The sequence below is a fragment of the Pelobates fuscus genome, chromosome 6, assembly GCF_036172605.1.
Source record: "Pelobates fuscus isolate aPelFus1 chromosome 6, aPelFus1.pri, whole genome shotgun sequence".
Classification (NCBI taxonomy): Eukaryota; Metazoa; Chordata; class Amphibia; order Anura; family Pelobatidae; genus Pelobates; species Pelobates fuscus.
This window is the reverse complement of record NC_086322.1, coordinates 45,102,341-45,130,078: the sequence shown is the minus strand read 5'-3', so window position 1 is coordinate 45,130,078 and position 27,738 is coordinate 45,102,341. Positions and strand designations below refer to the sequence as shown.

At 40.8% G+C, this 27,738-nt stretch overlaps 1 protein-coding gene across 1 annotated transcript in view; it reads right to left on the bottom strand.

Annotated features, from left to right (window-relative positions):
• Nucleotides 1-17,145, bottom strand: part of ST3GAL5 (ST3 beta-galactoside alpha-2,3-sialyltransferase 5) — a 66,105-nt gene extending 48,960 nt beyond the window's left edge. The window contains exons 1-2 of the mRNA XM_063457644.1: nt 16,841-17,145; nt 14,767-14,898 (exon numbers count right to left, since the gene is read on the bottom strand). Of these exons, the coding sequence (XP_063313714.1) occupies nt 14,767-14,810 (44 nt within the window). The 5' untranslated portion in view covers nt 14,811-14,898; nt 16,841-17,145. The remainder of the gene's footprint in view (nt 1-14,766; nt 14,899-16,840) is intronic.
• Nucleotides 17,146-27,738: the final 10,593 nt, after the last annotated feature.

Here is a 27,738-nt window from a genome sequence, read left to right as displayed (position 1 = left end):
GACCGAACCTAAGAAGGTGTTACCTGTATACATACAAAAGGAGACTAGGAGTCAGTCTTCCGTCAGCCCCTGATGAAGGTGCATCACAGTAAGCACCGAAACGCGCGTCAGGCTCATACTACTTTCTATTTCTTTTCACTAGGGCTATCTATCACTATGTGCAGGTAACCAACATCCTAAGTATGGTTCTGCACATAGAGTCACTTTATTTTTTCATTCTTCTTTTTTACCTCCTAACTGGTCACTACCTTTTTGTTAAGGCTCATTCATTCTGACACTGCTCAGTCTGGGACGGAATAAGAACTGCTTTTTGCATCACTATTACTAGTTTTTAGCTGTTTAGTGTTACAGCCACTGCACTATTATTGAAAGGGTCATTATTTATCCCTTACAGGTGCTTACATGTACACTATTCTAGCGATTAGCAGCCATATGTCCCATTAAGTCTGTCTTTTGTAATGGCCGATTATTGTGTTTTAGGATGTGCATTTACAGGCTGTAGGCTCTAGTAACGCCATCACTATTCACACTGCACTTTACAACAATACAGGCGGTTTATAGTGACCAGTCTCCCAGTTACCTACCTTACACGCTCAGAGCTACTAGACTTGACCCTATGTACTGTCTATTAAAGTCTCTAGTCAGTCGCTATTTAATGAGCCTAGTAAGCTAGTGTATGTTTACTGGGATATTTTGGAGGTGAGCCATTAAGGCTTGATTGCACTACATAGATTTTTCCATTCACATTCCTATGCTAACTATTAACTACACTGATCGTAGAACATTAATGCTTATATCTACATTTACCTTATACTCCAGTTTATACTCTGTTCGGTCGGATCTTTCCAACTTTTGAGTATTTTTTCTTTCTTTTTCGAATAGGGGTTATGCCCCAGGACACCTCTGGAGTGTCCAACTAGGTGTACCTCCACCAGTGGGACGGATCCTAACTTTTGGACCCTTCTACACAGGTGGAGTTTCTTTTGTTATTCTCATATATATATATATATATATATATATATATATACACACACACACACACACACACAAAATAATTAAAAGGAGAAATTAAACAATGTCTCTATTTTTTCTCCTCCTCCACAATGTTTGCCCCTGGCTTTGCCTGGTCTCAACTAGATTTTGATGTTATTTGCTAAAATGTTTACTATAAATTTTAAATAAAATAGTGCACCTCATGAGAAAAAAAAAAAGGGTTAACAAAAGTTCTATTTGAATTTCAATGTTTTATTATATTTTGTTTGTATTTTCCGCTCATGTAACAGTTTCTATGTGTATCCTTGGGTGTCATTGTGTAATTATCCTCCTGTCAGTGGCACAATAAAACATTACCAGGCAGAGTGCCAGAGACGGTGTTGGTCATTTTAATGGTGGCGCCCTAGGCTGACTATTTCTTTACAGGCTCCTGCTATGCATTTTGCAATCCGTGTGTGTGTGTGTTGGCATTGGCGTACGTCGTAGAATGCATAAAGTATAAAATGTTTGTGTTTATGTAACATGTATGCAGTACTGCAGAAATTGCAATATTATGGAAAACTTAAGTATTGTTGGTAATACAATCATACAAATCTAAATACTTTACCTATTAATACTACAGCAATGGTTTGGATCTACAGGACAGAGTCCACTATCTCCTAGTACTGTGCAACGGCATGTTGCTGTTGGTGAATTAAAATTCATAGAGAAAGAAGCCATTTCAATCACTCCCAGTTAGAAAACTGTGTAGAACAAAATAAGGTAGAACACATCTTGATTTGCTTCCTATGCAATTTGTAAAGGGTCTTTTGCTCTGAATGTTCGTTTGGTGCAAGCAGGGACTGTGTCTTTGCAGTAAAAAGTGTGGGAACATTTACTAAATTTGCACAGAGAGTTCTCAGGAGTTCGCACTTCACTAGATCGCGGATTAAATCAAACCAAAAACCTACAGCAAAAATATACTGACACAAGTCAAAGAAAGAAAACAACATACAATTGGCATTATAGGAATGCCAGAACTGTGTGCATCACCCTCACAGTATTACAACAACTTTTTCATTCTGGATGAACAGATCACATTGGTTGGTTTTCAGCAGTGAACACTTTTTTTTATTAATTCTATACATTCCATCCAACAACCAAACAAGATTCCTGCAATAACTCATCCCTTAAACACATAATTACTGTGAAATCCAGCCATAAATCTAGTAACCTTTGTCTTCATTGCCTCAAATTGCTGCTACAAATCTTAAAAGATTAGCTACATTATACAGAGGTACACAGAGTTATCACCCTATGACGCAATCTCATTCCATTGTTGGAGTAGGCAACTTGATAGTTTTAGATAGAGCAGGTTCACTAGGGTCTACAATATAGGCTATCATATCCCATGGATATTTCCAAGCCGGCATGCTCTGCAGATTGGCAGAGAGCGGTCAGTTGACGCTCTCAAGAAGTTAAGAGCATGCAAAACACAAAGTGCTTCATATATTATTTATCATTTATTTATAAAATATTTTACCAGGACAGATACATTGAGATTTCTCTCGTTTTCAAGTATGTCCTGGGTCCACAAAACATTGCATTGATACAATAAAATACAAAAACAATATTAATACAAAATATATACAAAATTTAACATAGAACAGGTAGGAAATATATAATCAACCATGACGGGTGCATTCTGTTTTGAGGTATGTAGAGAGGGATTCCTAAAGGACTTTAGGCCTGGGGAAGATTTGAAAGTTTGCAGGAGGTCGTTCCATAATTGCGGTGCTCTATAGGAAAAGGAGGATCGGGCGGCTTTCTTTTTGTATTGAGGTAGACTAAATTAAGTGCTGGTACTGGATCGGAGGTTATAGGAGGTGGGTACAGCCGGGGAGAGCATTTTGCTCAGGTAGGGTGGGAGCTTCCCAGAAAAGCTCTTATGCACAAGGCTGGAAAGATGATGGGGGCGTCTGGATTCCAGAGACAGCCAGTTTCGTTTTTTAGCTTGTCAAAATGGTGGGTCATGTAATTACATTGTAGCACAAAGTGACAGAACAAGTTATACAATATAGTAAGTTTATTAAGGTGGGTTTGCGGTGCAGGTGCATATACTACATCCCCATAATCCATGATTGGCATCAGCATTTGCTGTACAATCTTTTCCTTTACTGTAGGGCTTAGGCAGAATTTGTTTCTGTACAGGGCACCTAGTTTTGGATGAAGTTTAGATGCAAGTTTTTCTATGTTTAGGCCAAAAGATAGATTGGGGTCTAACAACATACCCAAGTATTTGAAAGAGTGGACTGAGGTCAGTGTGCCATTTAATTTTGTATTGATGGATAGGTGGGAATCGTGTAATTTGTGTAATTTAGGTACTGTTCCAAAGATCACTGTGACAGTTTTGTCAGTGTTTAGGAAGAGTTTGTTTTTTGCGATCCACTTTTCTACCTCTGTAAACTGGTCTTGGAGCACAGCCTCAAGCTGCGGTAGATCAGATTTGCTTGCATAGATTACTGTGTCGTCTGCGTTCATGTGTACATTTGCAGACATTAGGCAGATCATTTATGTATAATGTGAATAGTAGGGGTCCGAGAATGGAACCTTGGGGAACATCACATGTGACAGAGAGGGAGGGAGTCGCTGTCAGAAATGGACACCTATTGTGAGCGATCTGATACATATGATCAAAACCAGGTTACCTGACAATCACCAATTGCTGAGTTTTTTAGTTTGTGCAGTAGAATGTCGTGGTCTACTGTTTCAAAGGCCTCTGCAAAATCAAGGAAAATAGCTCCAGTTCGGTCTCCTTGTTCCATGCCAGTTTGGATGTCATTGCAAACTTTTAAGAGGGCAGTTGTAGTGGAGTGATTCTGGCGAAAGTTCGATTGATCAGGGGTCAGATAGTTAGATTGTTGGCAATACTCACATAGTTGCGTATGGACGAATTTTTCTAAGATTTTTGACAATACTGGGAGCAATGATATTGGGTGATAGTTAGAAACCAAAGTAGTGTCACCACTTTTATGGATCACTACTCTCGCAGTCTTCCAAAGTTTGGTTATGTATTCACACACCAAGGATTCATTAATTAGGGTTGTGACAGGTGAGCTAAGCTTCATCAGCATTGCAGGGATTTGATCAGGTCCAGACTGTTTTTTTTTTTTTTCATTTAGATTATTAAGGTGTTTAACAACAGTAATAGGTACAGATCTAAAATTGAACTTGTCTATATTGGGTCTTTGCAAATTTAGTGGGGCCTGATCCACATTTGTAGTTTCAGGATGTGTGTAATTTATTAACTTGGCAATCAGGGTAGTGGAGCAAAATAATTGTTAAAGGCATTTGCTACATCTAAGGGAAGTTGCAGGGTTTGGTTATCCACTTTGACAGTGGAGGGTTGGGAGTGGATTGGGGAGTTAATTTATTTAAGACTTTCCAAAAGTTTATAGGGTTTGAGGTTATTAGAAATACAAAAGCATAAGTCCTGCACTCACTCCCATGACTCCTGGGCGGCAGCAATGACTACAGTACACATCAGCCCCAATATATAGTTAAAAAAAAAAAAAGTTACCTGCGCTCTCTCCTTAATCCCTATGTATATTTAGACAAATGGAGGTCATTTAGTTGCTCCAATGGCCATTGGAGGGAATGCCCGCCTGCCAACGTCAAGGCAGACCCCCCTAAGCGGGTCCAACACTGACCCTTCAGCCTGCTTCCTTGAGCTTCTGGCAAAGATATCTCCACTGAGACAGAGAGGGGTATTTTTTATATACACCCCTATATACTTATTAACCCTTAAAAGGGAACACATGGGATGGGCTGGTACCTTTGGATACGGTCAACTGTGATCCACTTCATATGTGCTCCTTTTACTCTCACCATGCGGAGCAGGGCATGCAAATTCCAAACTTGTAGGAGTTCAAACTGAAAGAATCCAACTGCACAGTCTAGATCTGGGATCAAGTTTAATCTGTGCTATGGGAGGTTCTTGATGTCATTTAGAAAGGATTCAAGATTACATTTTTTAAAGGACCTGGTGATTTTATCCTTTAGTAGCCTTTATTTGGCGCACACAGCACACTAAGCAGTGATCACTGAAACGGTTAGGGAGAACAAATGCCTCCTGGATTCTATCAGGAGAAGTGGAGAGAATCCAATTGGGCAGGGTATGGTTATGGCTTTTAATGTTTATGTGAGTTGGGGAGGAGATTAATTGCTTTAGCTGCAAAGTCTTAAAAGCCGACAAGAACTATTATTTTTAGGATTCAGCCAATCAATATTAAAATCTCTATAGACCAACAGTTCACTTTTGGGGTTTTGAGCAATGGTTTCACTAAGGAGATGGACAATGTCAGTACTGGGGAGCTAGGTGGGCGGTAGATCTGCAACAATGATTGATTTACTGCACGGGATCTCAATTGTTCCAGAAAGGAAGTCAAAGCGTGGCAGGAGGGCTAAAGTTTTGTAAGGGGGTAAACTTTATGGAATTGTCAACATAAATGACAATGCCACCTCCTCTTTTTGCTCTGTCATTTCTATGACATGAATACCCCTGTATTGCAATGGCAGAGTCAGTTTTTTTTTGCGGTTAGCCACGATTCAGAAAGCACAATCCTTTTGGGCTTGCAATGTGAACACCATGCTTGCAGTGCATTGATTTTTGGTTGTAAGCTGTGGATATTACAGTGCACAAAAGAGGCCTTTTTTTAGTTGGAAGGCTAGGAATGAAATCTGTTGGGGGACCAGGTTTAGACTCTACATCATTTGCAAGGGCAAGTAACACGAGTAATAGGAATTTGGACATAATCTTTGTTTGGTATTATTGCAATTGAAGGGTTTTATACTTTTGTGGGGTGGGGGTTGGAGGGCCTGATATCAACACTCTCTACCAGCACTCAGCAGATCATGATGTATAAGAATTTGTTTTTCAGTTTGGTGAGTATTGCTTAAAGGACCACTATAGGCACCCAGACCACTTCAGCTTAATGAAGTGGTCTGGGTGCCAGGTCCAGCTAGAAACTGTTGGGTTTACCTATGGGTTAATCCAGCCTCTAGCGGCTGTCTCATTGACAGCTGCTAGAGGCGCTCCCGCGCTTCTCACTGTGATTTTCAGTGAGAAGACGCCAGCGTCCATAAGAAAGCATTGATAATGCTTTCCTATGAGACTGGCTGAATGTGCGCGCGGCTCTTGCCCGGCGCTGGAAAAAAGGTATGGGATTAACCCCTTCCTCCCCCCTCAGCGCCACAGAAGTGGGACCCTGAGGGTGGGGGCATCCTCAGGGCACTATAGTGCCAGGAAAACAAGTTTGTATTCCTGGAACTATAGTGGTCCTTTAAGAGGGTAGTTGTAGGAACATGACAAGAGTGTGAATAGTGTTACAAGGATTTGGAGTCATTTACAGGAAGGGAGGAGATGAAAATAAACAATAAGTAGGTTATAATAATGCATATATGGTGAGGAAGTAGTACTTACACTACACATGCAGCTAGTTACAGAACACAAACAGAAATGCAGCAAGCACAACAGCATGTGGATGATAATTAGAATGTTGATTGAAGCACTGTCTGCTGTTCTCCTCCTTGGCGAGTTCCCTTCGTAAACTCCTAGGATTCAGGGCACTTATTGGAAGATGGCACACAGATGGAATGTGGCCTGTGCTCCCGGCTATGCTCCCCAGTGACTTAACTAAATAGAGAAATTCCACTTATCCTAGTATAGTGGCTATAACATTTGACATATGAGATGGGAGAAATTGGACAACTAGCAAACTGCACTAATGAATCAAGTTTGTCAGTTTAAAGGGAAAAATACATAGAATGAGAATGCATCGTAAATGTACCTAAATACGTGGGGTGCAGGGGTAAGACAGACAGCGTTGCAAGGGTTACCTGGGATCAGAGCCAGAGATTACCTAAATTCTAGGACTACAATGACTACATAAAAATTCTATATTTTGTTGGTTACAAAATACATAACTCTTATAATACAATGCCTCCAACCCATTGCTCAGCTGCAGGTAACCAGCTGCAGAAGGGGAAATAAAAATCCTACCTGGTAGACAGGTAGGGGAGCCTTTTGTTTCTCCTTTGGAGATGGGAATCAGCAGGCTGACTTGTCACTGAGTACTGGAGGGCAGAGAGTTGCCAATAAACAAGGTTGGTGAAACCTGTATTTTGTTTCAGGTTAATTCTCGATAGAGAGGGAATTTAATGTAAGCAAGAGCTCAGACGAGCTAGGATTTTGTTTGCAGGGATTTCTGTTGCTTCTTTCATTTTGCAGCTGTCTCCTGAGCGAATTTCAACAATAAAGTGCTGGATTTATGTTAAACTAAAAGACTGCGCATGTTTATACCCTAGAGCAGGGATTCCCAACCCAGTCCTCAAGTACCCCCTACCAGTCCAGGATTTAGGGAATACCCAGTTGTCTCGAAAGTGTGTGTTTTTTTCCCACCCAAAAAAACACCTTCGACACAAGTGAGTAATCCTTAAAGGACCACTAGAGTCACCCAGATCACTTCAGCTCAATGAAGTGGTCTGGGTGCCAGGTCCCCCAGGTTTTAACCCTGCAGCTGTAAACATAGAATTTTCTGAGAAACTGCTATGTTTGCATTGCAGGGTTAATTCAGCCTCTAGTGGCTGTCTTCCTGAAAATCGCATTGAACACGCAGAATGTCCATAGGAATGCATTAAGAAATGCTTTCCTATGGGCTTTTTTAATGCACGCTAGGCTCTGGCTGTGCATGTGCATTCGGATCCACTAGGGAGCCGACGTCGGCAGGGGAGGAGAGGCCACCAGCGCCAAGGGAGCCTGGCGCTGGATTAAGGAAAGTGGCTGAAGGGGTTTTAATGAGTTTGTTGTCCTGACACTATAGTGATCCTTTAAATCCTGGACTGTTAGGGGGTACTTGAGGACTCCTGCCCTAGAGGACTGTGCCAATTGCAATACAGGATCATAATATATAAAAGTAAACTAGAATCTAAATTATCACTGTATGTAGCCAATATTATTATTATTATATTATTTATAGAGCGCCAACAAATTCCGTAGCGCTGTACAATGGGTGGACTAACAGACACATAATTGAGATCAGACAACTGGACATACAGGAACAGAGGGGGTTGAGGGCCCTGCTCGATGAGCTTACATGCTAGAGGGAGTGGGGTATAGTGACACAAAGGGTTAAAGTAGGGGAATTAAATAGTTTGTTAGAGAAGGGTTTATTGAGTGCTTGGTATGTCATTTTTGACAGCTGCATATATATTTATTATACCATAAAGGTGACCTCCATGTTATCAGGTATATAACCAGGTCACAGTATCATATCTCCAGTTCCGGACTAATAAGCTAATGAGGGAGCAAACACAGCAAAGATTTTTATAAACTGAGCACATTACAGATGTACGTGTAACTCTAGCTCTGCTAACCTCTCCCGTGTTAATGCAGGGATCATAAATCTGGTCATGCAACCACAGAGCAATGACCTAACAGGCACCAGACCTGCTACCTGTAAGTGATAAGGATGTTCAATGGACCAGGTACAGTTTTGTAATTATTTAAGACCATGTTGAAGATGATAATCATGGGGCAATTGCAGTCAGTGTTTTTGTTAATGTAATATATAATTGAAAAATATATAAATTTTAAAATAATCTTTGATTTCTTAAAGAAACACCATAGGCACCCAAACACAATTTACCGCGGTCCGAGTCTCCATGCTACAATGCGCTAAGCAGGCAAGCACACTACGAGGGGAGAGGGGAAAGGGATACGGCTGGGGTGACAGACAGAGACAAGATGGGGGAGAGAGAGACAGAGAGGGGGTTGGTGGTGGAGAAACATACACAGAGGGCCGGAGGTGAGGGGAATAGGGGAGAGAAAAAGACACACAGATGGAAGGGGGGGGGGAGGAGAGTGATTAAGATACAGAGGGGAAGGGGGGGGGGGGAAGATACAGAAGTACTGTAATAAGTGCTTACTGTACTCTTGTTTTTCTGAAACTGGTCACGGAATACTGTAAATATCTATAAACATGCCCCTATTAATGATTTTTCCAGCATTACCTGGCTTGGGAATGTCTGAAAGTATGGAGTTTATTTTGTTTATGCAAAGTCCAATAAAACACAATCTGATACCTAAACAGACATGTTCTGTGTAACTGTGAGCAATATTCAGAGAGATGTTAACAATGGAGGAAAATTCTCAGAAGGAGTAAGAAAGAAAATTTGCAGATGCAATACAATTGATTGTTAACTGTGTGAGCACCTTATCAGAACATGACACAAGCTCCCACTATGGCAAACAGGATTACAGCTACCAGACTGCACTAAATCCTACGGCATTTACCTAACTAAATGCAAACAAGTATTATATTATGTGGCTCTAAAGGGACAGTAATATTTAAAGGGACACTATAGTCACCAGAACAACTACAGCTTATTGAATTTGTTCTGGTGAGTAGAATCATTACCTTCCGGCTTTTTGCTATAAACACTGTCTTTTCAGAGAAAATGCCGTGTTTACATTACAGCCTAGTGATAACTTCACTGGCCACTCCTCAGATGGCTGTTAGAGATCCTTCCTGGGTCATGGCTGCCTAAAATGCATCCAAACATTCAGTATCTCCTCCCTCTGCATGCAGACACTGAACTTTCCTCATAGAGATTCATTGATTCAATTCATCTCTATGAGGAGATGCTGATTGGCCAGGGCTGTGTTTGAATCATGCTGGCTCTGCCCCTGATCTGCCTTTTTGTCAGTCTAAGCCAATCCTATGGGGAAGCATTGTGATTGGATCAGGCTAACACTGATTATGTAAGCAGCTGCATACTTGAATACAAGTAAGATTTTACAATATTTAGGGAGGCATGAGGGGGCCAGGGTGGCTAGATGGTGGTTTTAACCCTATAGGGTCAAGAATACATGTTTGTGTTCCTGACCCTATAGTGCTCCTTTAAAAGGATCACTATAGGGTCAGGAACACAAACATGTATTCCAGACCTTATAGTGAAAACCCACCATTTAGGTGGCCCCCCCCCCCCCCCCTCAGAATGGGTTAAAATTCACCTTATTTCCATCTTTCCACTGGTCTGCTGGCGCTGCTCCCTTTGTGACATCAAAATTGACAATTTTTAGCCAATCCAATGCTTTCCCATGGGAAAGCATTGGATTGGCTAAAATCAGCAAGGGGTGGGGCCAAACGCCATTTTTGGCCAATCAGGATCTCCTCACAGAGATGCATTGAATCAATGCATCTCTATGAGGAAAATTCAGTGCCCCCACGCTGCCTACTGTGCTGCACTGAGCCAGGAAGCCCCTCCAGTGGCCATCTGAATGGCCACTTGGTGGGGTCCCTAGGGGCAATGTAAACACTGCCTTTTATCTGAAAAGATAACATTAAGCTGTAGTTGTTCTGGTGATTATAGTGTCCCTTTAATTCCTATTTTTTCCCCCTACAAAACTTATAAAATGTAATTTAAAGGTATTACATAGGATCATGATACATATTATCATGCTGAGAGGCAAAGCATAAAAAAAAGGAATAAAAGACAATTGCTTAGCGTTAGGAGCCGTGCCAAGTGTATATTTGTTTCAGAGTGTCACTGTGTCTTTAAATGCTATATTTCCCTTCCAGCAGCTCAATTTGAAACACTCTTGCAATGGCGACATTTTAATTCATTAAGCACTGAAACAACTTCACTTTTGTTTGTGTCCTAGAGTTTGTTTTATTTTTTGTAACAGATGTTTTAATAAGACAAAACAATGTTTGTATATATAATTTTTTTATTTTTTATTTTATTTTTTTTTTAACCAACTTTACTTCCATTTTCTTTGCATTTTCACTGGGCATGTTTATTATATTGGCTAAGCTGGAAAGATTAATGGAATTGTAAATTTAACCCAATAGGGACCAAGGCTATTTTGAGATGCAATGTACTTGTATCCAAGACCTTTTTTCTATGGATTCTTTCTATAACAATTTCACCCTTTCTATTTATGTACACCCATATTATATATTGCAATTTTTATTTTATTTTTGAAAGGCAGAATAGGGCTTTCATTTGATACACTCAATGCAAACATAACACAATAATACATAGGAATCAAATATAAAAAATGGAAAAGAAATTAAAAACCAATACAGCTCTGTTTTATTTTGAATAATTCATACACAGTAAGCGCAACTTAAGAAAACAGACTCAAAATAGATTCACTAATTAGTCCTAATTGTTAAAATGACCAACATGTGTAGGATTTCAATTCATTTTTTTTGGAAGTTGTAAAATAAATATGTAAAGAGTGGCGTGCTGAGATGACAACTTTTATAGTGGTCACACAAAAAAAATAAAAAATTACCGGTAAAAAAAAAGGCTGTATTTGTAGAAAGTGCATCCCCCCAGGCTATTTACTGTGGCTGAGCATCCCCTGTACAACCCCCCCAGGCTATTTACTGTGGCTGAGCATTCCCTGTACACCCCCCAGGCTATTTACTGTGGCTGAGCATCCCCTGTACACCCCCAGGCTATTTACTGTGGCTGAGCATCCCCTGTACACCCCCAGGCTATTTACTGTGGCTGAGCATACCCTGTACCCCCCCCCCCCCCCCCCCCCCGCAATTACACAGATGAGCATGATCCATCAGCTGATGGTGCTTAAAAGGATTTAAAGGGATATGTGCAGAACTTGCATTGACCACTGAAGATAAGCATGATCCCTGCTGACAGAGTATTCTCAACTAGCCAACCATATCTGGGGCTCCTTGGTACCAGCAGGGATTTAATCCTGCTGATACTTTGATTTCTTTTAAATAAAGTCCTGCTGCTATTTCAATGCATGACAGCCTATGCCAGGCTTCCCCAAACTCCGGCCCTCCAGATGTTGCTGAACTACAACTCCCATGATTCTCAACCTATATCATTTATAGAATCATGGGAGTTGTAGTTCAGCAACTAATGGAGGGCCGGCGTTTGAGGAAGCTTGGTCAATGCTGTGAAAGGGTGTTGAAGCCCGGCATAGAGCATCATGCAGTGTTTAATTAGTTAAAGTGAATCTCTAAAATGTAGGCCTGAACAGCTAAACAGAAAACATAGCTGATTGGGGAATGATGTGCATTTTTTCTATTAGGATTTAAAAGTGAAAATTGACTGTGAAATCACTTTCAATTCTTAACATAAAAAAAAAAAAGAAAAAAATGCAATGGAAAATAAACGATAACATTTACAGTAACATTTCTTTTGCACAACAAAACAAAATGAAGGACCAGTTTGTTTTCCACAAACTAGGGATTAATCTGTGCTACGTTTCATGCCAATATAAACAGTTTTGTGTAATCCCTTTTAGTGTTCATGCAACCAAGACATTAAAGGACCACTATAGGCACCCAGACCACTTCAGCTCAATGAAGTGGTCTCGGGTGCCAGGTCCATCTAGGGCAGGGGTAGGCAACCTTCGGCTCTACAGATGTTTTGGACTACATCTCCCATAATGCTTTTACAGCCATATTGCTGGCAAAGCATCAAGGGAGATGTAGTCCACAACATCTGTAGAGCCGAAGGTTGCCTACCCCTGATCTAGGGTTAATCCTGCAGCTGTAAACTTAGCAGTTTCAGAGAAACTGCTATGTTTACATCAGGGTTAATCCAGCCTCTAGTGGCGGTCTCATTGAAAATCACAGTGAGAAGACGCTGCCGTCCATAGGAAAGTATTGAGTAATGCTTTCCTATGGACTGATTGAATGCGCGTGCGGCTTTTGCCGCGCATGCGCATTCAGCGCTGACGTCGGGAGAGGGAGGAGATTTCCTGGCGCTGGAGAAAGGCAAGAGTTTAACCCCTTCCTCCCCCTTCAGCCCTGCAGGAGTGGGACCCTAAGGGTGGGGGGAACCCAAAGACCCAGGAAAACTAGTTTGAAGGGGACAGGCAAGTCTAGGGGTGCATGTAAGCCTGGCATTAAGGCACTCCAGGCTGGCCGATAGTCTCTTCACTGTCTCCAATCAGTCAGATCGCTCCAAGTGCTCTCGTCACAGCGTGAGCTGATCGAATGATGTGCTCACATTTTGCTGGCTGGGAATAGTTCTCTGGATGCAGGACATCAGGGAATAAAATAAGGATGGTGGGACAGAACCTTGTAAATCAGAAATGTCCTGTCTAAATCGGGAGAGCTGGGAGGCCTAGAAGAGGAGTAACTCCTCTTTTAGATCAAGAAAACAGCACCAGTACCAGGATAGGGTGTTTTAAGAAAATATGGTTTATCGGTTCATGTTTCAGCAATGTTAAACAGTGACAATTCGGAGATCCTTTCAAGCTAGATGCTGGGAGAAAATAGTGCAAAACCCTGTAAATATTGGTAATAATTTGGGGCTTGTTTCCAGTGTTATTGTCAAAATCTGATGGTATGTCTAAACAGCCGGTAGATACCAGCTAGTTTCCAACCTGTAGACGCATGTTTTCCGGCATAATGCTAATGCAATTTGAATGTCAAGCATGAAAATGTGTGCAGTATAAGTCATCCCAATAGCAACCACATCTGTACATTATAAAAACTTCATCCTGTGCATGTGCACAGCAACTGCAATTGTGTGGGCTTACTGATCATAGAGCAGTCACAGTCTATCCTCTGAATAATATGCAGAATTGGACCAGATGATAACTTATGTATAGTTCTGTATTATGTAACAATGTCTTTGTATTAACATTTTATTCATGATATGTATCGGTCTTTTAGTATTTGCTAATATTAACAGCGCCTATTTAATTTTTTTGTGTAATATCTTTTTATGTCAGCAGAAAAGGTGTAACTATAGCACAGTAATTACCACTCGTGTCAGTGATGGCATGTCGAAGGTTATACATTGTGTGCAAGTAGTAGGGAACACTGCGATCAGTTCTGCTTCATTTTAACATGAAAACCAGAGATTAAGAAACAAATAACAACATCATGGTTCTCGGTCACATTCATATTAAACATTTTTATATATGTCTGATTACGATCTGAATAACGTCGAAGGACAAGTATCATGATGAAGGAGAGTGGGTGGAGGATGTGGATAAAAGTTGGTAGAGGAAGTGGGGGAAGGGGGAGTCTGGAATGATCAAATAGATTGTATCCAATAGGGAAGAGCTGCTACAAACGCCCTCCGGTATATCATATATGGATGATACCATCTTTAAGGGTCTCATATATACCTAATCCTATGATTCTCCGTTATGTCAAAGGGGATGTTCATCCACCTTATCCGAGCTCAGTCAAGGGCCTACTGATATTTTAGTGTCACACCAGCGTTCGTAAAACCAGCTCTACTTTAAGCAATATGTTACATTAAGGTGGTTATCATTTCGTCCCTCTTGATTAAGGTTTCCCACTTTTCCCACTCCAACTTCCAAAATCTTTGGTTAGGGTGATATGCTCCAACAGCTCGATCCATACAACCGGTTTGGTTTATTAAGTCAGTGAGTTCAGATCTTGAAGATACTGAGGAGGATAATCATTTGCGTGCGATCAGTGTTAATGCTTAGACTATGATGATGTGAAAAATTAGATCTACCTGGTTTACGACAGTTCCTTTGGTGTAGCAGCAATAGATAAATGACAGGGTTCGCGTGTATTTTAAGGGCCCATACTAGATTCAATCAATCAGTGTGGTTTGAAAATAATAGAGCAACACCTATTTTAACAGTTAGTAGCTTGTTGATCGAACTTAACACTAGATAAATCCTCACTGCACAGTGTGGAAAACATCTGCTCTCTCACCAAATGTAAATTGCAGTTTAGAATTAAAAACAAAACTAACCTTAGAGAGACTCTACAGCAAAATTTCAAGATAGATCTTTTCATCTTCCCTTCTCCCTCTATGGAACATCACAAGAATACTGGCAAGGTCTTCTATAGATGCAAACATGCAATTGTCACCTCTTCTGCACACCTGTAAACAAAGAGGCAAAATCAAATTATCTCAGTGGGCTGGCGGTTAGGGAAAGAAATGCAAAGATTCCGAAAAGACGCAGTGAAGTTCCGGAGTAGAGTTCTATATGTGGACCAAATGGTTTCCACAGTGATTGCGTTCCCAGAAATGCTTGCTGTATAGAAGGTAACAAGGCAATGGTGGCATGTGCACACAAACATCTTGTGGCTCTAACATCAAAGCCAAATTATTGTTGCATTAAAGGGGAATCATAACTTACCAGGATCTTAAATTGTATGTTCACTTAATCCTAGATTTAATAAATACGTGTTTGAGGGGAAAAATAAATGTAGACATCCACTCCTCTAAGGACTATCAATTTTAACTTACTACATGTTTGTGGCTTCAATGACCACTGGTCACACTTGCAGCAAAATACACACCCTATGTTTACCCTTTCTTCCACATATACACACACATATATATTTTAATTTATTTTTTTTGTTTTTGTGTTTTTTTGTTTCAGTAATTATTGTTACTTTGCTTATTTTGTCTTGCATTGTTGTAATTCTGCATCATGTTTTCTTCTGTCTGTGCTTAAATAAATAAAAAATGAAAGCTTAAAACAAAAGAAAAAAAAACCAAACAAAAAAAACACAGATCTACTCCATCTTGACAGAGTGCTTTTAAATGGATATTACAGAGGGACGCTTTACATTTAACATACATTACATTGTGTCAACATGGTTCATGGTACTACAAAGGTTTTATAAAACAAGCAAGCTAGAGTTATTAGCAAATCTGACATAACTGGTAATACCGAAACTGGATGGGTGGGAACGTTTGACTTTAAACTTAAATTGATATATTAGGAGCGAAAAATTGTATACATCTCAATCTTAATAGGTTTAAAACCAGAGAATCATTCCCGGCAACCATATACAGATCATTTACGCAGGGATTGCTTCACTTTTAGAACTCTGTCCTAGTGTTGTTACCTGTAATATGCTTTGTAAACAACTTTGACATGCAAAAAAATATGACTAAATAAACCATTTCATTTATTTCTTATTTAGAAACAAGTCTGCAAGCTCAGAATACCTAGAGGGATTTTTTTTTTTTAAAATGTTATTTTGGATATCGTTTAAAATATCGCTTAATGAATAGCGTGGCGTTCATCACATGCCATCTGTCTGTTTCAACAGGTCACAAACCTTATTCATTCACTCTAAAATAAGGCAACCTATAGTATCCGTTACCGCTTTGTAATTAAATAATGAGAGATGACAAACAGCAGTGAAGAAATAATATTGGAAGCACGATATACCAATAAACAAGCAGCTCTCGTGATACCAAAGGTAGTTCTGTAAAGGAGTAATAATTATGACAATCATTGCAATGCTCCTTCCTATATTTCAATATTCCGATTTCCAGCCCTTGCCCCTAGTTACTATAGTCCGCCAGTTTCCTGGCAAGCAGCAACAATTGGCACTCTACAGATCATTGTAAATTGTAACACAGTGGTGTAGTTTTTTTTAACAAAAATCCTGTGACTCTCACATGCCAGACGATCTATTTATAATACCATGCACAATTAAAGGATTTGTGTCACTCTAATTGAACACAAAAAAACTTTCCTTATGTTGTCACGATTTGTTAACTCCTCAAAATCTGTTTTACTGTATTAAATGTGCAATTAAAGAAAATACAGCAGTACAGCAAACCAAAGGGGATTCTTTAATTATTTTACTTTAACAAAATAAAAAGATAACAAAAAAGACTCAATTTTAAAATGCAAATAAAAGAAAATTGCTCCAATGCACATTCATAACATTTTAATTTCTTTCTAGAATTTAACTAAAATAAAACAAGTCACCAAATATGAGTTTATTAAAACCCCCCCCCCCCCAAAAAAACGATAGATTAAAATATATATTAAAGCTGACAAATAAAATTACCTTACCAGCAAATACAATGTCACAGCTGCGGATTGTGCTAGGAATTAATGACAAAAGTCCAGACTCTCCGCATGAACTATCAATGAAAACAAACAGAACAGTTCTGTCGCAGAACGTTCTGAAAACTCCAGTAAGGTCCAAGTTTTCCCATCTGCTACAAATATGCAGTTTTGTTTTTCAATTAGCAGAGGTAATTCTTGGATACATCAGAATCTTCTTTAGCAGCGTAAATGAAAACAAGGCATTGTCATTCTGCTGGAAGGTTGTAAACGGAGAAGAGAGATCATGTGTGTGAAACCAGATAGTGGAGAGCAGAAAGACTTGGTGAGTAGGAAAAGCACGCATTATCATTGTATGGTGTGTGTATGGTGTGTCATTAACTTGGCACCATTCCAACAGGCACAAGGCGTTTTTAATTCACTAAACTGGAAACACTGGAGTATTGAAGAAAGAAATTTTGGGAAACAAAATCTATTGAATTGGAAAACATTCTCAATCTTTTTCAACCCAGGTATTTAGCACCTAAAAAGTTGCAATTCCCTCGCCAATTCATCACAATTCCTAATTTAGAGAATAAAGCCCCGTGAAAAAGATGCCTAAACTTGGCTCCACAGATGTTTGAAAATAAGAATTTTGGTCAAGGATGGCTAAGCATCGTGGGAGTAGCGTAACTTTATATAAATCGAGTCTAGCTCGGTTGTCCACTCAACCAAGGGAACAGGAGCTCACACAGAATGGCACTGTACGATACAACAAATAACTCTGCAAACTGTGTCAACATATATATATGGAAATAACACAGCCAGACACAATAACAAAATCGTACAACATTAAGGGATCATAATTCGTGCACATCTGCAAATGTGGTGTACATGATACCGTGTACAGTGTGTGACAGAGGTTGCTACATTGGAGAAACTGGCCTTAAGCTGCACCTCAGAATGAATCTACACAGACATTCAATCAAGAACCACAAAGAAAACAGATATTGTACCCCTATTGGTCATTACTTCACCCAGACTGGTCACTCCATCCAAAACCTCAGGATTAAAGTTCTTAAAAGGAATTTCAAAGACCCATGAACGAAAGATATTGGAGATGAAAATGATCACACATTTCATAACCAGAAATTAAGGACTTACTGTAGATTCTGGCTGTCACACACACTACCAAAACTTTATATAAACACACATCTTAAGGTCTTATATAGTTCTTTTTCAATATTCTCGCTTCACCTTTATTGGATCAATTAATATACATACATACATGCAACTATATACTTGCATGCCCTGCTCTGCTGTTTTCTCTTTTTCACTAGCTTATTGACTCTCCTCTGTTTATCTACTTTTTCTGGCTATTCTATGCCAACCTACACGTTTCACTTTCAGACACATCTTCGGCTCCCCCAACCCTCCCCTTCTCTAACATCAGTTATTTTAAGTTTTAATCTATCAGGATTATCAGTATTGCTTCAGGCCTGAGGAAGATAGGAAAACGCTTGAAAGCTTGTCTTTGAAATATTATGTTAGTCCAATAAAAAAAGGTATCATCGCATACTGCAATACTCTGGTATTTTGGCATCTTGTCTACTGGACTAATACAGCTAATCCAATCTACAATATATATACACACACAAAGTGCTGGTAAAGCTACAACATACCTACATTCAAGGGCCATGTTCTCCAGTCAGCCTATCCTCCACCAGTGACAGGTCTCTCCCTCGCTGGAGGTTTGTCCTGAAGAATAGGACTTAGGCAGCATGGCGGGCATATCAACAATAGTCGTCTGTTGCCAGTATTCTTTGCTCCTAGACAAAACATGTCCAATATGCACCGAACAGATAATAGACAGCCTGGAACTCACTTATAATCACTGAAGTGGTCATGTTGCTTGGAGAATCCCTTAAATCCTGTATATCCTTTTCAAGTAATGAATAGCTTTAAATTAAAGTTGTAGGTAAGATGTCTCCATATTCACATCCCACTTGTCAGTGCTTAACATGCTCAGTTTGTGTGCTAATTAGGGACATTTGTGGCATGTAAACTCAGATACTTTCACACTTGTTTTGTGATTGAAGCCAACAAGTGCAAGTAAACTTTTTCTTTGGTCTCTTTTAAATTACAAAACAGCCTTTATGTCCCTTGCAGTGGTTATGGTGTCAGGTGGCTATTGGTGCAGTCCACCTAATTTGTTTCAACCCATTTTCAAGCAGTTTGTCAGAATGAGAGGGTTGGTATAGGGAATGCCAAGGGGTGGAGGCAATGTCTTTGGGCTGGCATAACAGGAATTGGGTCCAGCTTAAGACCCAGACCTCTCCCACTACATAGTTTGACCGTTCTCCTCTGTCACCAACGACTGTCTTGGAATTTTGCAGGGATTCTCTAGGAGAAGTTGTACTGAGGAGTTAAATCATTACGTAACCATGGGAGTTGGTTAGTGAAATTACTGTAGCTGAAAAGGTAAACATGCAATACATACACACAAGGCCAATAGGTAATGTGCAATCCTGGAGCAAAGCTTTAAAAGTGGATATACAAAAAGGAGCATTGCTACTTTTAGAACACGACCTCTGTATTGCCCTTTCTTTAAAAAAAAACAAAAAAAAAAAACCCTGTAGACCTGACTTTTCATTACATGTCAAAGCACAGGTGTTTTGACAAAAAAGGTAACAGACATAAATATGTTTCCAAAGTGGCCTAGTTGCAACACATCTTGGGTTGAGACAGCAAGACAGTTCACAAAAGCAGGCTGGGCAAGTGTGGCAACACACATATATCCGTGAAACACGGTGTGTGGATTGAATACATTTACATCTGTTGTTCTGCAAAAAGGCTGGGTGTTAGGCTTCACTCTTTAGGTCAGTGATGGCTAACCTTGACACCATAAATTGTTTCTGGCTACATTTCCCATGATGCTCAGCTAGCTTTTAGACTCTAAAAGCTAGCTGAGCATCATGGGAAATGTAGTCCAGAAACAATTTGTGTTGTCAAGGTTAGCCATCACTGCCTTAGGTAGATCCCACCTCCTCTTGTTAGGCAAAGACTATGTTAGGCAAGTCTATGCAAGGAAAGTCATGTGTATAATTTAAAGTGATTAAATAAGAACGATTAAGAATGAATAAAAGCTTTACAGCCAACGTTTGCAGGGTTATTCACTGGGAGAAAACATTGTAGACCAAAATGTACTTACTTGAGGAATGTTTCCAGTTTAGCAATTGTGGCTTGAAAATCGGAAATTCACTCTGAACTTTCACTTTCAGAGTTTTTCACTCAAGTGAGAATTCAAAGTGATTTTCAAATTGTAGGCCAAAGAAGCCGGATTAAAAGACATAGCTGACTTTTTTCCCCCCCAATTCAGCTATTTTGGACTTAAATTTGAAATTCACACCTTAGTGAACAACCCTATCAGAATTCCCATCATGTCTCATTTCAGTAAATAACCCTGTATGTTAACCAGATGCAAAAAACTCACACGTCCGTTCTGCTTTTCAAAAAGACATATATGAAGTATCTTATTTTCTTTTTCTAGGTCACAAGATCTAATCTAATCTAATTTAAGATGTACGCATTCACACATACAGTTTCAAAACTTTATCAGTGGCGCACAAGCTCAAGGGGGCCCATGCACTTCGAGCCACATGATGGCCACCTACAATCAGGGGCTCAAGTGCCAAGGTCCTTTAACAGTGCAACCAGGTCCCCCTACTATGTGATGCTGCAGTGCTGGGAAGAGGTGAGCACAAGATAGGCAAGAGGAGAGGACTAGAGTGAACTGGACCTACCAGAGGAAGATGGCAGAGCCCACCATCATTGGTGACCACAGGGGAGATTGAAACTACTGGACAGCAGTAGTCCCTAATTTTTCTTAGTACGTATATCTCTTGACTGGGTTTTAATTTCAGTAAAATTCTATCTTTATAAAATATAATTTTCTTCAGGGGGGGCAAGATTGCCTCTTTATTGGTGTACCGTGTGTGCTGTAAATCACACTATTGTAGTATAGGCGATTAATGATTGCTGCAGTTTAAGAGTAACGTGTGACATGATGCCAATTCCAACATGGTTTTTGGGAGCTGTTCCTTAGAGGAACATCACCTGTGCAGTTCTGAGGGCACCAAGCCCATACAAAATGCTCTTTAGCAGTGATCTCTGACCAGGATGCTCTATGTGGGGATAGCCTGGAAGCTGTCAGTCTGCCTAGAGTGTGTTCACACTAGGCTGAGATGCCCCCTCTTTAGGCAGCATGCCAACTTGGGTAAGTTCGGTCACTGAGCAGGGGCTCAGGAGGCTCACTTGAGACACTTGGCACTTGGGGGTCAGCAATAGAGCAGTTTTTTTGCTAAGGGGTGCCCTCGAAGGCACTAGTGATTCATACTTTAGATTTAGGGGCAATTCACCTGTTAGGTACTAGTTTATTTCTTAACAGTGTTCAATACACACTCTCATGCTGTACTTAGAAGCATTAGCTGTGTAAAAACCCTCTCTCTGCCCTTATACTTTAGCATTTGTTTCTCAACATACAGTGATACAAAGTATCTATGGTCTGCTGAAGGTAGCAAACTGCTACTAGTACAGTAGCTCTATACCGAGGTATGGAAAACGAAAATACTGCATTCTACTACCATTACAACATTTATTTATATTGCTGTAACTGGGATATAACAGAAAGTACTGTTCTCTTGGATTGATTCTACCCCGATTCTTTATTTATTTATCCCCTGTATATATTTTAATAGTCAAATAAAAGTTATATTTTATATTCCTCTCACTAAGAGATGGCACACTTATATGTAGAGGTTTTTTGTTTTTCTGTATTCTAAGTTCTGTCACGTCCCTCTAGGTAGGCCCATCACAGCCTGCTGTCATACCCTCCAAAGATGGGAGGTATGCTAACCGTCAGCGCAATCTGATGCAAATTACGATTCAATGGTTATAAATGCAAGAAGCAGCTTAACAATGAAGAACACAGGAAATAGGTTAAAACAGAAACCAAACAAATGCAAGATCTATATCCATCCTTTTATGTAACAGCTTATAAATAGGGCACTCCGCAATAAATAAAAATAAATATATACACAGCTGATTTCCTTTGAACAAATGACTGGTGTTTCCAGCCGAGACACATTAGAATTTTAGAATTTTAAATGTGTGCATTAGTACAACACAGGACTACAATGTAACGCCATGGAAGAAATACACATGTACCTTGAATGAAACCAGTAAAAGAAAAACATTTGTGCGGGCTGTAAAAGTAAAAACTAATCCTTTCGAGGGCGGAGCCTGCACGCTGAAGCGACTGGACGCATGCTGAGGGAGCTCCAGGCCCCAAACGACGAAAAACGAGCAAAATCTAGCAAAATACCCCGCAATCCTCAATCTTGCATACCAGCAACTACCCCAACACTCAATGGGGAGAAAGGGGAAGAAATTAGTGCCACACAGACCCACCCCGGGCCTCACGATAGGGGAGATGTGGATGCAGGTGCGCGGTAACACTGAAGCCAACATGGCGGCCCAACACGGCGGGTGCTCGGATTTCTCCGAGGACCTATCCGATGCAGACGAAGGGGTATACCAACGGCCCCCAGACCCACCACGGAAGGCACAACGCTGTGGTAAAGAGGCCGAAGCTGAACTGCTCACTGTGGCGGTCATGAAGGACCTCATGGTGGACCTGAAACATAGCTTTCACGAGGAAGTCGGAGCGCTCCGAGCGGATCTGCAGGGCCTGACAGGCCGCATCTCCCAACTGGAGGGTACTACACTGACCCAAGCCCAAGACATCACCGCCTTGCAACACACTGTACAGGGCCTGGAACAACATAACCGGCAACTTGAGAATCACCTCGCGGCGCTCGAGGACGCCAGGAGGGCACCCAACATAAAAGTCAGGGGAGTCAGCGAGGACATTGCTGAGGCAGAGTTGCCAAAATTAATAGAACGCATGCTACACGCTATAGTGCCACAGGGAAAGCGAACAACGATTGCCCCGGAAGGGATATGCAGGATCCCCAAACCACCAAATGCGCCCAATAACACCACAAGAGACATCATCCTAAAACTCAACAACAGCAGCCATAAGGCGACGATTCTATCAGCCTTCCGAACCAAAACCCCTTTCCGATTTGAAAACATGGATATTTCGCTCTTTCCGGATCTGTCTAATGGCACCCTAGCTTGGCGCAGATCGCTAAAGCCACTCACCTTGATCCTCCGTGAACACAAAGTGGATTACAGATGGCAGCCTTCCAGTCACGAAGGGTGCGGACTCACATAGCATTCAGGACATCCAAGCCGCCCCGGCCTTCTTGCAACTTCTGCACCTACCCTGCGAACAACTGACCCTGACGGGGCCTATCAACGCAAATGACCACAGCCTTCACAACCGCACCCATACATGGGACCCGGACCGAAGTGTCCCATTTATCCCCCAAAGCTCCACGCCGGAGGCATACGCAGCGATCACCACTTAAGGACTTTGGAACTGTCACAACCTATTGCTGGCTGAGCTCGCTGCCTGCCATTCCACACTTGGAAGGGGCGAAATAAGGCATTCCGCCACCTATCATTGACTGCTGGAGCTCAACTAACTCCAAACCTTGAAATTGATAAGTTATGCTCAAAGTAGAGTATTCATTTTAGATGTTATGCTAACCTACTTTTTTCTCCCGTACCTTGACTAGCATAAATCTTAGCCTCCTGTTTTAGGTATTACCGTTTAGCGTAATCAGACTACACAAGACTATATACACTTTACGGGGCAGTTGTACTCATGCCCCTAGATAGCACCGATGAATACCCCTTCGGCACTTAATGCCTGGGACCAGGGGGGGCGCGGACAGCCTGCTACTTAAACTACTCTGTGAGTGAGAGACCCAACTCTCCTTACAGGCTGGTCCTGCAGGTCGGCAACATAGGATACCATTACACATAGCTCACTCCACTGTAAAGTGGGCTTTACAGCTCATTGCCCTGTTGCACGTTATGTGCTGTACATTCTCCCGAATTGCCACAGACATTCTTCCCTCCACAGGGAGCACCCTAAACTCCACGAATCGACCAGGGCTATTTAGCGAGAGGACCCGTTAGTCCATATCCTCTAGGTCCCATGCACAGACCTGCCACCCAACACGCTGACCGCATACTCATAACTAACGGCGTTGAAAGTGCTGCCGAAGGCTCCCCCTTACATACCCCTATGGTATGACGCCCATGGGCCTTTAATATTCGTCCTCTAAGCTAGGATCTCACATCGACACATATAGGGACTGACAAGTGGGCTACTGCACGAAGCAGCTGCTAGTGACTAGCCCTACACGTGTACTCCAGGGAGTTAGAACCAAGACTGATAGACGGCACTTGAGGCGGCCATCCCTTTATTCTAAACGCCATCTCTAGGCATCTAATGTTATTTGTTGGCAATGTTTTACCTAGTGTTCTTGTTTTTTCTTTTTGTTTTTATCTCATGCACACAAAATGTACCTTGGTTAACTAGGCGGTTAACGGTAGCACCGTACCAGGTCAATATGCTGATCTGTACAAAGAATTTGTCTGCCTTACCCTGTAACTGATGTGTTGATTACACCATCGAAACCACTATCTAACCAAAACGATGCAAATAACTATATAACTAGCCACGACTTGTACATAACCCCACGTTGCACTAGCGTTAGCTCAAGCCTTGTACGGCCCACCCGAGATTTGCAGACACGCACCTAGCGCAACACAGAAGACACAATGTGACACTTCCCTGCTTGTTAAATTCTCTGCCTATTTAAACCGCATCGTGACACCACCTAACCGCCTCTCAGTAGCTTAGCCTGAGTGGCTATGAATGATGGCATACCATGAGACGAGCCACACATAGCAGGGCAGCGCACAGTTGCGAAGTAAGCAACACATCTTTACTCAGACTAGGTAGGCGAACGAAGACAAACACCTATTTTGTAATCACAGCCGTGGTCTCCCTATTCATGTTTTACTGGCTTTCATGTTTTATTCTTACTGATGTTCACCATAACTATAAAAATGTGCTCATGTAATTTAAACCCCCATGTAAGAAATGTCAATGATGTAAGCGAGTGGATTGCCTTTGGGGTACCATGAGCTTTTCTGTTGAACCTATATGGACGAAAAAATAAAGAATTAAAAAAAAAAAAAAAAACTAACCCTTTCCTAGTCAAAGTTTTAAACCATATACTTTAAGGCCCCTAACATTTTTTTTATTTTTTTTCAAGTCAGTATGCACGATTACGCTTACTACTTGTCTTATGAATAAGTAATCCCTTTATTTGCAACCCAAACCAAGCAACCTTTTAGTAGGTATCCAGGTTTTTACTAAGCTCTAGTGCACTGTAGTGTCTATAGTACTTAGAGAGCATCTTAAAATCTTGATGTTTCCTGGCCAGACTAATCTCTTTACCAACGGAAGTAGCCATGAAAAATTTTAGAAAGAGAGAATACGTTTTTAAAGAACAGTCTTCCATAGACGCAAGTAAGCGGTCCTTTATGTTCATCTGATCGTGTCTTCCGATCACTATTAGAGAAGATTATTATAACAACCTATACCTGCCGTGTGACTACTGTAACATATAGATGCGTGGCATTTCAATTTTAAACTGAGTGAATGGCCAGTAGCTATATGGTAAACCAGCTGTGGTGGAACTACGAGTTCCATGATGCTCTGCAATCAGAGGAAAAAGTGCATGTCCCTGAATGACCATCAGACATTTGCACTGCTACTAAAGAGCTACATATATTGTCAAATAAACCACAGATCTTGACAATTGCAGCAATATGTGGATATTATTATTATTGCTAGTTATATAGCGCCAACAGATTTTGTAGCGCATTACAATATTATAGGAGTGGGGGGAATTTAACTATAAATAGGACAATTACAAAAAAACTTAAAGGAACAATAGGCGGAAGAAGGCCCTGCTCAAACTAGCTTCCAGTCTATAGGAGGTGGGGTATAAAACACAGTAGGACAGGAAATAGCAATCAAATAAGGTGGGAGTGAAGCAGAGCTGGAGGAGAGAGTAGAGTTTAGGAGAGAGCAAGGGACGGACAGGTATGTGAGGCAGAGGTTACTCTGGGAGGCCATAAGCTTTCCTAAAGAAAGGCACTTCTTAAACGATTGAAGACTAGAGGAGAGTCTGATGGCGGTAGGCAGGATATTCCATAGGAAGGGAGCTGCCTGCAAGAAGTCCTGCAAGTGTGAGCTGGCCGTACGGGTGTGAGTAGTGGACAGGAGAAGGTCATGGGCAGAGCGGAGAGGGAGAAGGAGGGAGAAGGAGCATACCTATGGATCAGTGAAGAGATATAAGAGGGGCTAGAACTGTTCAGTGCTTTATAGATATGGGTTAGCACTTTGAATTGACTCCTATAGGATACAGAAAGCCAATGTAAGGACTGGCAGAGGGGTGAGAGGACCGACTAGAGAGGAAAATCAGTCTGGCGGCAGTGTTCATTACAGACTGTAGCAGGGCAGAGTTATCACAAGAAAAGGAAACTGGCAATAGACCTCCCCTCACAAAAGGTGCCCACAGAACCCACACTTGGCTCCTGATACATGTTTGCACATTTTGAGGTCTGTTTGCTTTTTTTTTTTCTTCAATATTTTCCTCAAATGTAATGTGGTATGAAATCATATAAGCCATATTGGTCTTTCAAAAACACCAGTATATATAGAAAAAAAAAAATTACAGTGGAACAAGCCCACAGCAAAAGTACCAAGAAGGCCTCAGACTGGAACACAAGGAATTTTTGGAAAAATCTTGGTTATACAGGTATGAGCAAAAAAATAAAAAATAAGGGCTCACCTAGCACCCAAAGCCTGGCCCCTGCCACTAAGCAAATAGTCATATTTCACTATGTTCAAAATTCCGTTAACATATATTGGTTACCACTGATTTGTAAAATAATCGGTTTCATTTGATTCATCTAAACGTGCAGCCTTACTTTTCAAGTAGATGTCTGACTTGGCGTAATAAGATCTCTGAAAAGCTAAAGATTAATCTCGGTTCGATCTACATAAACTAACTGACCTCGTAACCTTTGTCAGGATATCAAACTTATTTTCAAATTGTAGAGCAAAACAGTCAATATGAAAAAAAAAAAAAAGGAAATCAGCTATGCTTTCAATTTGTCTATTTATACTGCATACTACAGCACAAAGATAAAGGAAGCCAAGAGGCAGAGATGCCAGTCAGGGGTCAAAGCACCAACATCGGGGTTAAACCAGTCTAAAATGCTTTAACCCCTAATGGTAGGACAAACCCTGGACACTCCTAACCCCAACCCGGTCCTACCCCTATAATAACAAATATGTCAGGGTTCATTTAAGGCTGGCTGCAACTGTTTCCAATTCTGAGTTTAGTAAATTTAGCTAGAGTTAAAATGAAGTCTATATATTGTATTTTTCAATTATAGAGACTGCAATGTAAAATAAAAACAGGATTATATTCAGTTAAATGCCTAGCTTGAATGTTGAAGATGCTTTCTATTGCATTAGTGACCAAAGACCATGTCTGAAAATACAAAAAGCAAAATCGCTGCTTGGTGTAGCTACTTATAAAAGCACATGCAGAGCAGACTCAAATCAAAAACACATTACTCATGAAGTCAAAAACCAATACAAATTACACAATTAACTGACAAGGGTGCTTAATACAAAGCAAAGTAACTTCTGAATTCATATCATCATAAACATTAATTTGGACTGCCTGCACGCGAAAATATGGTTTTATTTAAAGAAAGAAAAGAAAATTGAAAAGCTGCACCACTTGACTGGATTCCCCTTTTCCCCCCACAACAAATCAAATGACTAAATATTCTTTAGATCTCTCAACCAACCAGGATGACACCGTAATCATATGACTCGGATTGCAAGATTGACTGCA